The 13,264-nt window shown below is 37.3% G+C and overlaps 1 protein-coding gene across 1 annotated transcript in view; it reads right to left on the reverse strand.

Moving 5' to 3' along the window:
- Positions 1-13,264, reverse strand: part of LOC104467573 (glutamate receptor ionotropic, NMDA 2A-like) — a gene marked incomplete at both ends in the record, with an annotated part of 43,816 nt that overhangs the window by 8,027 nt on the left and 22,525 nt on the right. Inside the window, 4 exons of the mRNA XM_010081401.1 lie at positions 1,551-1,676; positions 6,162-6,315; positions 6,440-6,608; positions 8,245-8,450. Of these exons, the coding sequence (XP_010079703.1) occupies positions 1,551-1,676; positions 6,162-6,315; positions 6,440-6,608; positions 8,245-8,450 (655 nt within the window). The remainder of the gene's footprint in view (positions 1-1,550; positions 1,677-6,161; positions 6,316-6,439; positions 6,609-8,244; positions 8,451-13,264) is intronic.

Consider the following 13,264-nt stretch of genomic DNA (forward strand, 5'->3'; position numbering starts at 1 on the left):
GGGTATACTCAGTACATGTCCTCATTTCAGTGGAAATGCTCTCTATTACTGTGCAAATTTTTCACAAAGCAATCAAGCACAACATCTTAGATTATCCTCTTTCTATTCTGCAGCAGTGCTCAGAAGATAGAATGCAGTAAAATAAACACAATGGAGCTGGTTTTGGTTTATGAAACCACCTTCTAGAGGCATTTAAGATGGACCTGATACAGAGATAATATGTATTTTCTGAGCAACAATGGTAAGGAACGCATATGCCAAGACAACAATCTAAAGTTCTGTTTATACAGAGATAATATGTGTTTTCTGAGCAACAATGATAAGGAACGCATACGCCAAGACAACAATCTAAAGTTCTGTTTATGCTGCTGGAGACTGTATTACCGTGGAGCTTCATCCTGCCAAAAATGCCTGGGGAAAGGAGCAATCTTCATAAAGATTCCCATTTATTTTAAACTTCCCATGTTTTAAATGAATGTCAGCTGGATTCATGGCAAGTCTCTAGAGCTAAGCTTCGAAGGTCTAGTGCCATAATGTGCCTTTGTAGCTGTAAGTACGCTAAATAATCAATTCTGGCACATGAAGGGGCACAGAAAAGAACAGCCAAGCCCCTAGGTCCCCAGTGCCTATGTCCACCTTTCATTTCCCCTTTCTAAACACAGTGTTTATGTTGGACAGAGGTTACACCTTTACCACCTTATTGAAACGATTACGTAACCCGAACAGTACAATAATCCCCCTTTTCAGGGAGCAAACCAATCACAATTGAGAAGAAGCCATTAGCTTGTAATAAATGTCCAGAACAGTGTTCACAAACCTGGAAGATCTCTTTTTATAAAACGAGGCAAGTGTGATTTAGAAATCAAAACCAGGTTGCACTCTGAACTGTAAGCAGAGAAGGAGAAGGATGAGGGCACCACAGTACATGGAATCCTCATTCTCAGGTGAAAGTGCTGATAATACACCACTGCAGGGTCACTGAGAAAGGCAAGCTCTGTAGTACATTTGTTGTGCTGGTATATTTTACAAATGGGGTTTCTATAACCATGGATGCTACAAAAGAAGCAATGCCCTTCTGCCAATGGCCTCATTTCAAGAATTTCTCATTTCATCAGAATTTTTATAAGGACCGTATAATACTACATACAATGTAACTTCTGTTTTTCCAGATTACCCACCAAACCACACCAGTTCAGATCATTATCTCTGAACTAACCATGAATTCATACGAGTCAGGAGTCTGTAAAACTTATTCCAATGTTTTTTTAAGCTGACACTCTACAGCTGATACCGTATACTAACCAAACACTGCCTGAATACAGCTCTCTCTGATATCACTTACCTATGTGTCTTTATTCCAACAAATTAGAATACAAACATAAGCATATAGACCCTCAAGAAATCATATTTTAAATTAAGAGCAGACATCGTTTCATAGCTGCTTTTACTGTTTTACTCCTATGTTATGTTTATTTTAAAAGATGGAGGACAAGGGCTGGGAATATATGATTTTTTTATAGCTCTAGGGTTGTGTAAAATGCAAAGCTTACCTCTCCCTTGTGCTAAGTTCCTGTTATATCCTACAGGGCTAAAGTACTCAAATATAAAGACAGCCATGGCAGACACAATGAGAAGCATCACAAACATCATCACCCAGACAGAAGCACTAAAAGGCTCTGTAGCAAAACAGACAAGAGAAACAGAAACACAGTTCATTAAACCAGTTGCAGCACAAGAATTCTAATGGCTATGGCTAGGCAAGCCCAGCAGCTTTCTTCAAATTAGCTTTTACCAACCAAAATCCTAGCAAATAACTAAGCAATATATAAGGAACTGTTGTTACTATACACAAAATTCATACAGTCAAAATCTTAAATGTAAGTTGCAATTCAAACACAAAGGCTGCATGCTTCTTGTCGACAAATAATTGGTTTGACTCACTGCTTATTCAGTCTACACTCAGGTAGCGCATTTCTACTTAGCCCGTGTTATATGCATTTATCAACAGAATGGTCCAAACCTTATGACTGTGTTTCTGCAGAGCAAAAGCAATTAAGCATATGTTTAATACATTTGGTAATTCAGTGAAGCAGATTTCTCTCTCATTTTATATCCAAGAAAAAGTGCTAGAGAAGAAAGCTAAATACTTGCATTCAAAGTACATTTTTTTGTTTCTGAATTTTTTTTTCTCTCCATGTTCACGTTCATCTACCTGCAATGAAGATGTTGTTTTTACCAATTGCAAACATATCCTTTTGAAAGTCTCATTCTCATCTGGGAGCAAATTTCTGAAATCAAAGGATTTTTAAGGAAAACTCAATGTCACTTTAAAAAACAGAAAAATCATGATTAAGTAAAAGAAGTAGGTTAGAACAGAAAACTAAAAGCAGTTTCAAATACCAGACTAAGCACCAACATTTTGAAAGGACTGAAGATGGTAATAGTATGTGATAACACAAAGTTCTTAAATATCACCTTTGCCCAATCACAAATTCTCTGTCATTTCAGGAGACCCTGTGGTAGCTGTTATGCTATAAGGGCGTATGTAAGAAAGGTTTTGTATGGCACAGTGGCATCTCTTTGTTAGGTCAGCTTATTTGTAGGCATTTTATATCCTAATTTTGGTAGATAATGCAAGTGTGAGTGTGCTCTGAAGTTTGAGGGGAAAAAAAAAGTCTTAGCATACTATTTCATGTCAGAACAGAATCAAGAAGCACCTGAAATGACAACAAATCAGTTTGTTCCAATGCTTTGTCTGTTTTTGAAAGCCCAAGTGGTTCCTCCGTCCCAACTTCTTCATTCTTTGAATTTAAGATTTGAACCACTGAGAATTCTTCCATCATTGCAGGAAACAGCTGCAAGTGAGAGTTGAGGTGAGTTAAGCCCAATAGCCCAGTCAGAACCTTGCTCAAGTCAGCACAAGTGATTCACCCAGAACTAGAACGAAGTGGAATGACTTGGGCCCAGGCACGGCAGTCTCCTGAGATCACTTGCCTTTGCTACAATTTCTTCAGAAATTTGGAACCAAGAAAAGACCAAATTCCAAGTAGCCCCACTGGTGATTCTGGATGTGAACTGAAAAGGCAAGGCAGCAAAATTTTAATCCAAACGATTCTCTTTCTATTTTCAAGATGAAGTTAAGGAACAGTATTTTTTTTTAATTATTTTTTAAGAGATGTTATGAAGTTCTTTCAATGACTATAATGATTTGTTTGGAAGAGAATAGTAAGTTAGCAAAAAAATTGAATTCTTAAAAGGCAGAGAAAGATCTGTTCAGATGCAGACAGGTAAAGGACGTTATGTAGCCAAATACAGTTAATAACAAATGTTCTATGAATTCACATATTAACTGGAGTAAATTGGAATTCATATAAAACTATCATACAATTTTGACAGCATTCTCACAGAAGAAAGCAAGCCTGATAAAACTCTTATCAAAAGCAACTGTGTAGAAACAGCAAATGGTAATTTGTCAAAATCTAAATGAGGCAAAGGGCAAAACAAGCTGATGGGAAAAAGTGAGCTATAAACAACAGTTTAAGCAGACTGCTCTTTAATAATTTAAGCAGTCTGGTAATGAGGTGGAGGATTAAAAGAAGCAATAAAAAATAAAAAGCTATTTAGAATACTGAGCAGGAAGACTGAACAAGTACAAAATCAATTGAGTACCAGGGTCGATCCTCCTGTCATATTAGAGATCTAATTACACATTCAGCACTGGTCTTTGGTTCTCAAAGGACAGAAAAAGAACTTCCCTCAGGCAAACAACAGGTTTTATAGTAATTTTCAGTAAAGCTATGATACGGCAGAAAAATACTAATGTATGACTTGTCGGTGTACATTTCAAATGATTGGCAATGGAGAACACTGAGCAATGAAAAAGATATCTTACTCCACTGTTTAAATAAAGTTGAATCAAATCTCCACAGAATCTTTAAAAAAAATTTTTGTGGATCTAGCATATATGAATTTTAGTGTGATATGAAAATGTTCTAATGTGGATAAAATTCTCATTTGAAGGAGTCACCTACATAGAAACAGAACAGAGCAGATAATGAGGAAGAGGCTGTCAGCATGTCAGTTACTGAGATATACTGGACACAACCACTGAATGGGCAGTCTAGTTCAGACTAAATCCTGTGCTTGCCTACATTCATAGTAACAAATCACAAAACCAGATATGTAATGAACCATCATTAAGTGCTGTTTTAAAAAAAAATTAATACTTGACAGATTTTTAAAAAAATATTTTAAAATAATTATGACTCTATGCTTAGATATTGACTTAACTGAAACAAAATCAGTCTGTGAATAAATTCAGTTATCTGCCTGATAGTATTTTGCATGGCAAAGCATTTTACTGCTACGCACACCTCATCGAAACACACAGTCAATTCCAGTAAAGTGGTAGTTTAATCTACGTCTAAAAAATCAGAACACGCTTCTGAAAGCACAGACTTGATTTATTGGTGTAGTAAATCAGACTTCTCCAAAAGCAATGCTATTCTATAGAGCTTCATAAGAAGGGATAATTTTCACTTTTTGAATTACACGTACGTCCAACTAAACCAATAATATTAAATGCATTTTAGAAACCTAATACCTATGTTGTGAAAAGTGTAAAAGCAGCCTCTCTTTTGATGGTAGTGGTAAGCAGATTTTTAAGAGGTAAGCAGGGTCCAGAGTAAAAATCAACTGCGCTTGCAACACGTTTATAAAACACACCAGTACTAATATTTCAAATGATAATTTCAACATGCTGCAACTGCAATTTAAAAAAACTAATTAACTTTACAAGTCAATGACTTACAGAAATGAAAAGACACTATCAGAATATTTTTATTAAAAATACAGCCTCTTAAAATTTCATTAAAAAGTCTTTTATTCATTAGACAAAAATATTAACCACCAACAAAATCTGTTTAAGTATCAGCAGGTTTGGGAAGTTATTTGATTACTCGCTGTGTTATATTTATTTGCATCACCTCTGTAATATGTCTTTGTGGAACAGACATGAGAAATAAGCTCTGTGGCTCAATGATTACTCTTGTGCAAGAGAATCCAATTATTTGCCCACTTGTAGCTGATACTGCACCAACAGTCTGCTCCTCGATGGCTACAAGTGATTTCAGTGGAAGTGAAGAACTTACACTTGGCAATCTAAAAAGAAACCATGATGCAAAAATGGCATCACAGCTGACCCAACAGACTTGAACGTATAAACTGTTCCCTACGATATCTGGAACATATTGGTTTGGGGTTTTTTTTTTTTTTTCCCAATTTCACTTAAATGATTTTCCTGTCACTAGCACTATTTTCCTGTGCAAAATATCTTTAAAAATGCTGGGCCCAAATACACTATGAGGAACATAACAGCATTCCAGGCAGTTTTTATCCATCTCATGGCTTATTCTCTTTTTAGCTTTGGGTAAATTCAGGCTAACCACCAAATACAGAAGTAAACAATAAGCACTAAAAGAGAAGGAGAGGGAAACAATGGAAGCAGAAATGAACAATTGAAACAAGGAGGAAACAAGGAAATAAGACCAAAGTCTTTGTTTCTTTATATCCCACCTCCTTTCTGCCCAGGCTTTCATTTCTTTGCTACATCTCGACTGTTCAGCTGCATCATCACAAACTCCACTGGTCAGTTGCATCAATGGAGACATGATCAGAAGCTCTCCAGTGCAGTAGCATGGTGTTCAGAAGCCAGAAGTAACTTATGAAATTAGCTGTCAGAGCTCTTCTAAGCATAAGGAAGTCTCTTTTTATTAGCTATTCTACAAGGGGTTTTTAAATTATTTAGTGAATGTAAATGTTAAAAATATATGAAACCATTTATAATGGGCTAAACAAGCATAAATTAGTTTGTAAAGAAGCAGTTTTGGAGGAAGTAATTTTCCCAAATGAAGATTTTGGGGGATTCTTTTCCATATTGAAATCACTATCATTGGTGTTCACTTACTGCATCTGAAACCAACAGCACTATCTCCACGTGCTAATTATCCCGTTAATGAGCACATCAACATGGTACAAACCTCCTAATGTAAAATTCCAAACTTGACAAACATGTCAGTGCACTTTATACCTTAACAAACTATAAAGCCTACCCAACTCTATAGAAATGCAATTAAATGATCTGGAGTGTCGGAGGGTCATACCTAGAAAAGCAGATGGTGAAACTGTGCCATTACTCCGCGACACCATGACACTAATCCCAGTCTCAACAAATGGGACGGAAAAGTCAACCACTTCGGAGCGCTCTTCATTAATGGTGAGAGACCCCACAGCCATCACTGCACGCTGATATACCACCTGAGCCACAAAGAGAAGACACCGCCAATATTACTTAGTAGAGAATACCTCATTTCTCCAAAAGAATTAAAACCAAACATCGCTAAGTTCTTACTTAAGAGCTCTTTTACCTAACAGAACTTACTTCACCAATCATTCCATTCCACACATTATTGACTTTTTTGCCATGTTTCCCGTTAGTCACCAAGTACAGGTCATACGTGAACTTGACAGTTTTAGACAACTTCTTCAAGATATCAATGCAGAACCCTTTGCAGCACTTCTTTACGTTGGTCCCCTCGTTAGTTTTGTTGCTGTCAACAGAGAAGAGAGACATAAACATTTCTTCTGGGAAAAACAAAACCACCACAACAGCAAGATTCACATACTGTGAAACAACGTTTTGTCACACTTGTGGGTGATCATGTTTTTCTGAATTGATGGAGAAACAATCCACAGGATGCTTTATATGGTGTCTGTAGCTCTTACTAAGCACAATGCAGTTGCTTGGCAAGAGGTAAACAGAAGATAGCGTCAACCTTGTATGACATGCCTTATGCTGCAGCATCCAGCCTACTGCACTTTATTTCTCCATCAAGACACAGTCTCCTCTTGCTAATCTCTCTTTAGGCTTAGATTAAACATTTATTTACTACTTTTACTCTCAAGACACAAGACTGCATGTCATTTAGTAATTAGAGAACTCCTCAACACGCCAGCTGTATAAAGGCACAGCAGTTCACTGTGATGAAAACGGATGCTGCACCTTTCTCCGCACTTTGAGAAGGTGAATTTCAGGCCACCTTTGATTGCAAAGTGGAGGACTTTCCCTTTATTTTTTTTCTGAAATGCTCATTTCATGACCTCTAGAACTTTCCAGTATAAGAATCTTCAGAAGCCAATGCAACAGTTTATAGGCTTTGAAAGAACTGAAAATTGAAATAAAAATAGTTTAGAACTTGACTAAGTACAGCTATGTGAAAAAAAAAATGTTTCTCTGGACTTAGGAAGTATGTGCACTATCAGTTAGCAGTCTCTGGAAATCTTCCAAAACATGCATTATATCCCCTAATATCTGCTCAGTAAAAAAATGTTATTATTAGTGAGGGTGGTGAGGCAGTGGCCCAGGTTGCCCAGAGAAGCTGTGGATGCCCCATCCCTGGAGGGGTTCAAGGCCAGGCTGGATGAGGCTTTGAGCAACCTGGGCTGGTGGGAGGTGTCCCTGCCCATGGCGGTGGCATTGGAACTCTATGATCTTTGAGGTCCTTTCCAGCCCAAACCATTCTATGATTCTGTGATTCTTCTCAGTTCATAAATACTTTAACTGAAGCACAGAACAGGTGAAACAACACTGATAAATGCACAATGAGAAATTTTCCACTGGTGTCTAATGACTAGTCCAATGTTATAGAGCAATCAAAGGAGGGCACTTCTCTCTAGACTGTATGTCACAATAGTATTTTATGCTGGAGTAGTTTATCCTGCACCAAACTTCAGCATAAACATACATTTTTATCAGGAGACGTTCTGAAATTGTGAAAGCCTAATTAAAACAGGCATATTTCAACATAACCGGAAACAATCCAAAGAGAACTCATTAAAACAATCCATTTTAGAATGCAATCCTCTTTCATGTGACTGAAAAGGGCTAATTCTAGTTGACTTTGAATTTTCTACAATCTCACTATCTTGTTAATTCAATGTGACTTACATGTATATAACCAGAACCTTCCAACTTATTAAAAAGGAAGATGTGCAAACAAAAGCATACTGTGTGGGAAAGAAAATGAAATACAGAAGGAAAAGTGAAGATAGGAAGCAAGAGGAAAAGAACATCAAAGCATCAGAACACAATTATACAGTGAAAGAAGCAAGGGAAATAATTAATGTAAAAATAGGGGAATATATTTTGCACTCAAAAAAATATAGGAATGCTGTGTATTTACTTACTTAATTTTGACAAATTTACGACATGGCACTGTGTTTTTTTGGCAACTTTCCATCAAAGGATCCACATCCTCAACTATGACAAAGGGAGCCTCCTCCAGGGTGACAATGCTCAAATGGTTATCGTCTGGGTCGCTGTCTGCGAAAGAGCTGTACCTTGGCCAGACAGAGTACTTCAGGCTCAGCGAGTTGTTCTCCCATTTCCCCACCTGAAACGCCAAGATATACAGGCTGCTGAGAGCTGCTTGCTTGTTTTTGACAAATGAGATCCAATATTAAATGTGCTGGGATATAGGCACAGGAAATTACATTGCAAGGACAGTTGTCTTGTGGTTTTGTTATCAAAATTACTTTAGAACTTTTTAGTAACTGCACGAAGTGAGAAAAGGCACTGTGGTAAAGACAAATAAGGTAACGTTATTTGAAGAGATAACAGCTTTATAAAGACTGGATGACTTCAGTTAACATTATCGGCCACCCGGCTGTAGCTGCACTGAAACTGGACATGTGTCATTCCCATTTGAGCCAGAACAGCAACCAGATTCTCCCTTTGCAATCAGGACCAATGTGCAGTAATAAGAAAACAGTTCTCAAAAAAGCAAGAAAAAAAAATAAAAAGAAAACTAACCACCCCCCACATACATATCAGACTGATAACCAAGTATCATATAATTTCTGTATCTTCTCAAAAGGGAAGGCTCTTCTGTTCTTATAGTTTGAAAAGCCATTGTGAAAGCCTTTACCTAGGGTTCTCTCACACTTCAGCCAGGCCAAACCACATTTTTAGTAAACACATGTTCAGTTGTGCATGATTTAGTTCTTATTAAAAATAACATATTTTAATCTGCTTTAGTTAATGTCAACTGTTGGGGCAGTTTAAGAAAGCCTACTGTACTTTATACTAAATAGACAATTTTAATATTATAAACTATCTCTTCTAAATGAACCAACATGTTTTCCCACTTCCAGAACACCAGAACGGGGCATATGATTTAAATATTTTGAAAACTCTAGCATTTTCTTCCTCACATTGTGTTCAACTACTTTGTATCCATAAATCTAATTGTGTGTTTATCCAAGTAGCAATGATAGATAATATAAATGAGCTAGCAATCCACAAAATTTATAACCTAATGAATTTTAATAATTCTTCAATTGCTTAAGCTAAACAAATTAGAACATAATCATGAGACTGCTAAAATATTTGTTTTGCAAGGAAATGGTGGGAATTAACAGTACAATGAGAGATTCCAATCCTAAAAAAAGAAATGTAAAAAAAAAATTTCATCTACCTTCTGTCTTCTAAAGACTTTAAGATGAATCACAAAATTCCTGAAGAACATGATTTATAGTCATTCCTACATAGGGAAGCGTATAAGCACATGTCCTTTGCAGTTTCCTTTCCATCCTTTTTATAAGCAAAGATGTTTTGCTGAACTTTAATGTAAGAGGCAGAAGTGCCAGATCTCTATAAATTTAAATTAAGAAATTCAAAATCTCTCAAGGGAATTAGTAATCCACATCTAAATCAATGGGAACTGCGCACAGGATTTATACTACGTACAGTCCTGGTATGAAATTTATCCAAAACATAATGGATGAAGCCTTTGTGAGAAAAACAATTTCATACACAGGGAAACAAATCTATTAAACTCTGTATGAGACAGTTACATTGCAAAAATAATTTAATTGTCCAGTTACGATATATAATCGCATTCACAGCAGAGTCAGTGCTGGTCTACGTTAGCTCACACAGCGTTGATTGTACCTATGCCCTAAGTACTCCGTGAAGCTGGCCATCTGGAACGGGACGAATTCCAGCCAACTCAGTACTTCAGTCAAACAGCAAATGTGCCAAGGACCACGATGAATTTCAGAAGTAGAAAATGTGTCCGACCGTCTGCCTGTTCCAACCAGCGAGAAGAAAAGAAACATGACTGAGGCTCAGTTGCATTTGTGTGTCCAGGACTACAGCCGCGGCAGCACCTGCCTTTCTAAACCACTCGCTGCAGTGTCCTGGGAGGAGGTAGCTCTGCCTGATCCTGAAGCACTTCCCCGTGCAAGCCGCCCTGCACTGGCATCGCTGCCACACGGACCAACAGCAACATGAGCTGCCCACAACAACAGGAGTTCCTCTAAGCCTAACAAAAATGTAATGACAGTTTTGATGCTGTTAAAAGAGGACTCATGATACTCTCATACTTCAGCTGGAGTAACTGCCAGTTTATTGTTCTAAAAAGGATATAACCTGTAATATAAATGGCTGAATTTGGGGAAATGCTAATTTCTTTTGTCAGTTGCATCAGTATTGAAGTGTTATGTGTAGAGTGAATCTCTAACATTAGGTAATTTTTTTTTTAATCTGTTGCATTCCATGGATTTATCTCAATATTCACTCCTCATAACCTTTTTAAAAATAAATAAAAATTAAGACCTTGCCTTGGGTCTTAGGGGCATCCCTGCTTCTCTGTCCAAAGAGGTCTACTGCTGTGGTCCCAGGGAGTCACAGTGACTTCACCTGGGCTTTACATGGTGCATGAATCACACGTGCATTGCAGGTCATCCCTGCTACCACCAGTACAATGAGTAACCCACAGGGTCAGAAAGCACAATGAGAAAAGTGTAAGAGAAACATATTAAAGTCATGAAGAATTGTAGAAAAGCAAAAGGCAAAAAACCCTCGCTGGGGGGCTAAGAACAGCAAATGAAGAAGGGCAGTCATCAGAAAGAGCCTGTAGGTCACTCCTTTTCTTTGGGAGATGTTTCTGTTGTATTTGCTTGTTCTGATTAATAAATGATTAACACAGGCATTGGGTCTGCTCTGCCACTGATGCTGGACTCACGAGTGAACAGTTCCCACATTTATTTGGTATCCGGATTTTAAAATAGCTATTACTGTTGAGGGTTACGTGTTGCACTCCTATCATTCTGGTACCATTTTGAATGATCGCTACACTTTTTCACTTATTTTAAGTGGAGGGTAAGAATTTAGTTTTATACAATTAAAGCATGCAGTCAAAATATGGTATTTTTATAATTGCATTAGAAGCCTTTTATCTTGTGCAGAAGTAATTATAGCATTGTTATTAAGAATATGAACGGTATTCATTATTTACACAATGCTCTGTATCTTCATATATTATTTAGTTTTTTGACATCCTTGTGCAATTGACAGTATCCCTTACTTACAAGGTGAAGGGTTGAAATGACACAGAAAAACTGTAGAAAAAGCAAAACTGAAACATGAGCAGGTTCCCATTGAAATAAAGAGAATTTGTGAAATTGCATCCATATGTAGGAGTCCTGCAGGATCGGTATTTGTGTCACTTATGGAAGTCAGATCTAGTATTAGATCTAGTTAATATCCATTCTGAATGCCTTTAAAACCTTCAAATGCTTAGAGAAAAAAACAACAGGTTATAACAACTACACATGCTCATTTTATTTCAGAACATTATAAAGAGGTTTGCTTATAAAGTGTAAGAGTGTGTGCAAACCCAAAAGTTGAGTCCTTATTCAACACTGACCAATAAAGCGGCTTCCCTAACATAACAAAGCAAAATATCTGAGTTTAAAAAGGTCATTATAAATGCTGTAGAATATGAAAAAGTTCAAATGTAAAATATGAAAAGTTCAGTTGCTGCTCTCAGCAGGAGACAACAGGGACATCTGGATAAACCATTTTACAGTGAAGTAGTTCACCAACCTGGACGGCTTCAATATTCAATCGCCTCCAGTGTTTTGCTGCACTCATTTTCAGAGTGTGCTACTTCACAATCGTTATAGCTACTGATGAAATGAACTAATTGTGTCATCCTCCAACCAAGTTCAAGCATCCAGATCTGAGGTAGAAGGGGTCTGTGTTTAAATTAGCCTGCTTACCTCTGCTAGTATCAGTATCCCTGATACAGATATTCTTTACGCAACATTTTAATGACAAATGATTTGAATGCTAGAACACATTAATTTGAAGGTTAAACAACAAACCTCCAAAACAGAACAGGAGCTCTACATACACTTAGCAGAGACCAGAAACAATTTTCATAGCCAGACTATCAAAGACTAACAGGTCCACAAAAATAAACCAGCGGTGAACTCACATGGAGGATAGAAACACTGTCTCTACTATAGAAATGTTATCACTGCAGTGAGGAATTACTATCTTATTCTTTCCATCTGCAGCCTAAAACTTTCTGCTGGTACTCGACCCATCTCAAGGGAATTCTTTGCCATCCAGAGGCTTTTCTTATCTCCTCAGTCAAGCCATCACTGCTTGGAAAAGGGTAGCCAGAGGACAACAGGGAGTTAACATACTGCACAGGCCTGCCAGGTTGCCAAAGTCGTATTTTGATAGGGTGGGAGATGGGTAGAAGAGAATTTTTCTTAAAATAATTTCCACTGTCCTAATTTCTTGAAAGGAAACAGTTCAGAAAGTGGGCTTTTTACTGTTCAAAACATAAACCCACCATCTGAAATATCTTCTAAAGAGAAAAAAGATGCTTTGATAAAGACATTGTACTTATAATTCTGGACTTGCTATCTAGAAATAAGTGCTAATTTATCAAAACATGTAGAAACAAATTTGAGGTGAAAGAATTTCAACTACTCTAATCTATTATTTTGTTTTGATTGGGTTACTGATTCACAGAATTTGAAATTTTAACTTTTTTTTCCTCTGAAACAGAATGTAAATATTTTTAAGATTTCAAAACTTTGTTTTGGTCAGGATAATCATTTCCGCAAGCTCCTGGAAGCAAGACTGCTGTCCCAGAGAACTTGGCTGAAAGCACAGCTCATTAACAGTGGGCAGCCAGAGCCAGGTTCCAACTGCCCGTGTATTCGAGTCAGTGTGGCAGGCCCAGCCACACTGAATTTAAAATGAAACTAATACAAGAGAAAACATTTAGACTTGGTGCAGCCACTCCCTAATGTCAGGAAATTTAGCTGTAGATCAATCAGGTCAGTTTGCTCCGTAATACCTGCATCCCTTTCCTCATCTACTCTTTGCCTCTTTCCTGGAAGA

Source organism: Pterocles gutturalis, unplaced genomic scaffold, assembly GCF_000699245.1.
Source record: "Pterocles gutturalis isolate BGI_N339 unplaced genomic scaffold, ASM69924v1 scaffold18161, whole genome shotgun sequence".
NCBI classification, from domain to species: Eukaryota; Metazoa; Chordata; class Aves; order Pterocliformes; family Pteroclidae; genus Pterocles; species Pterocles gutturalis.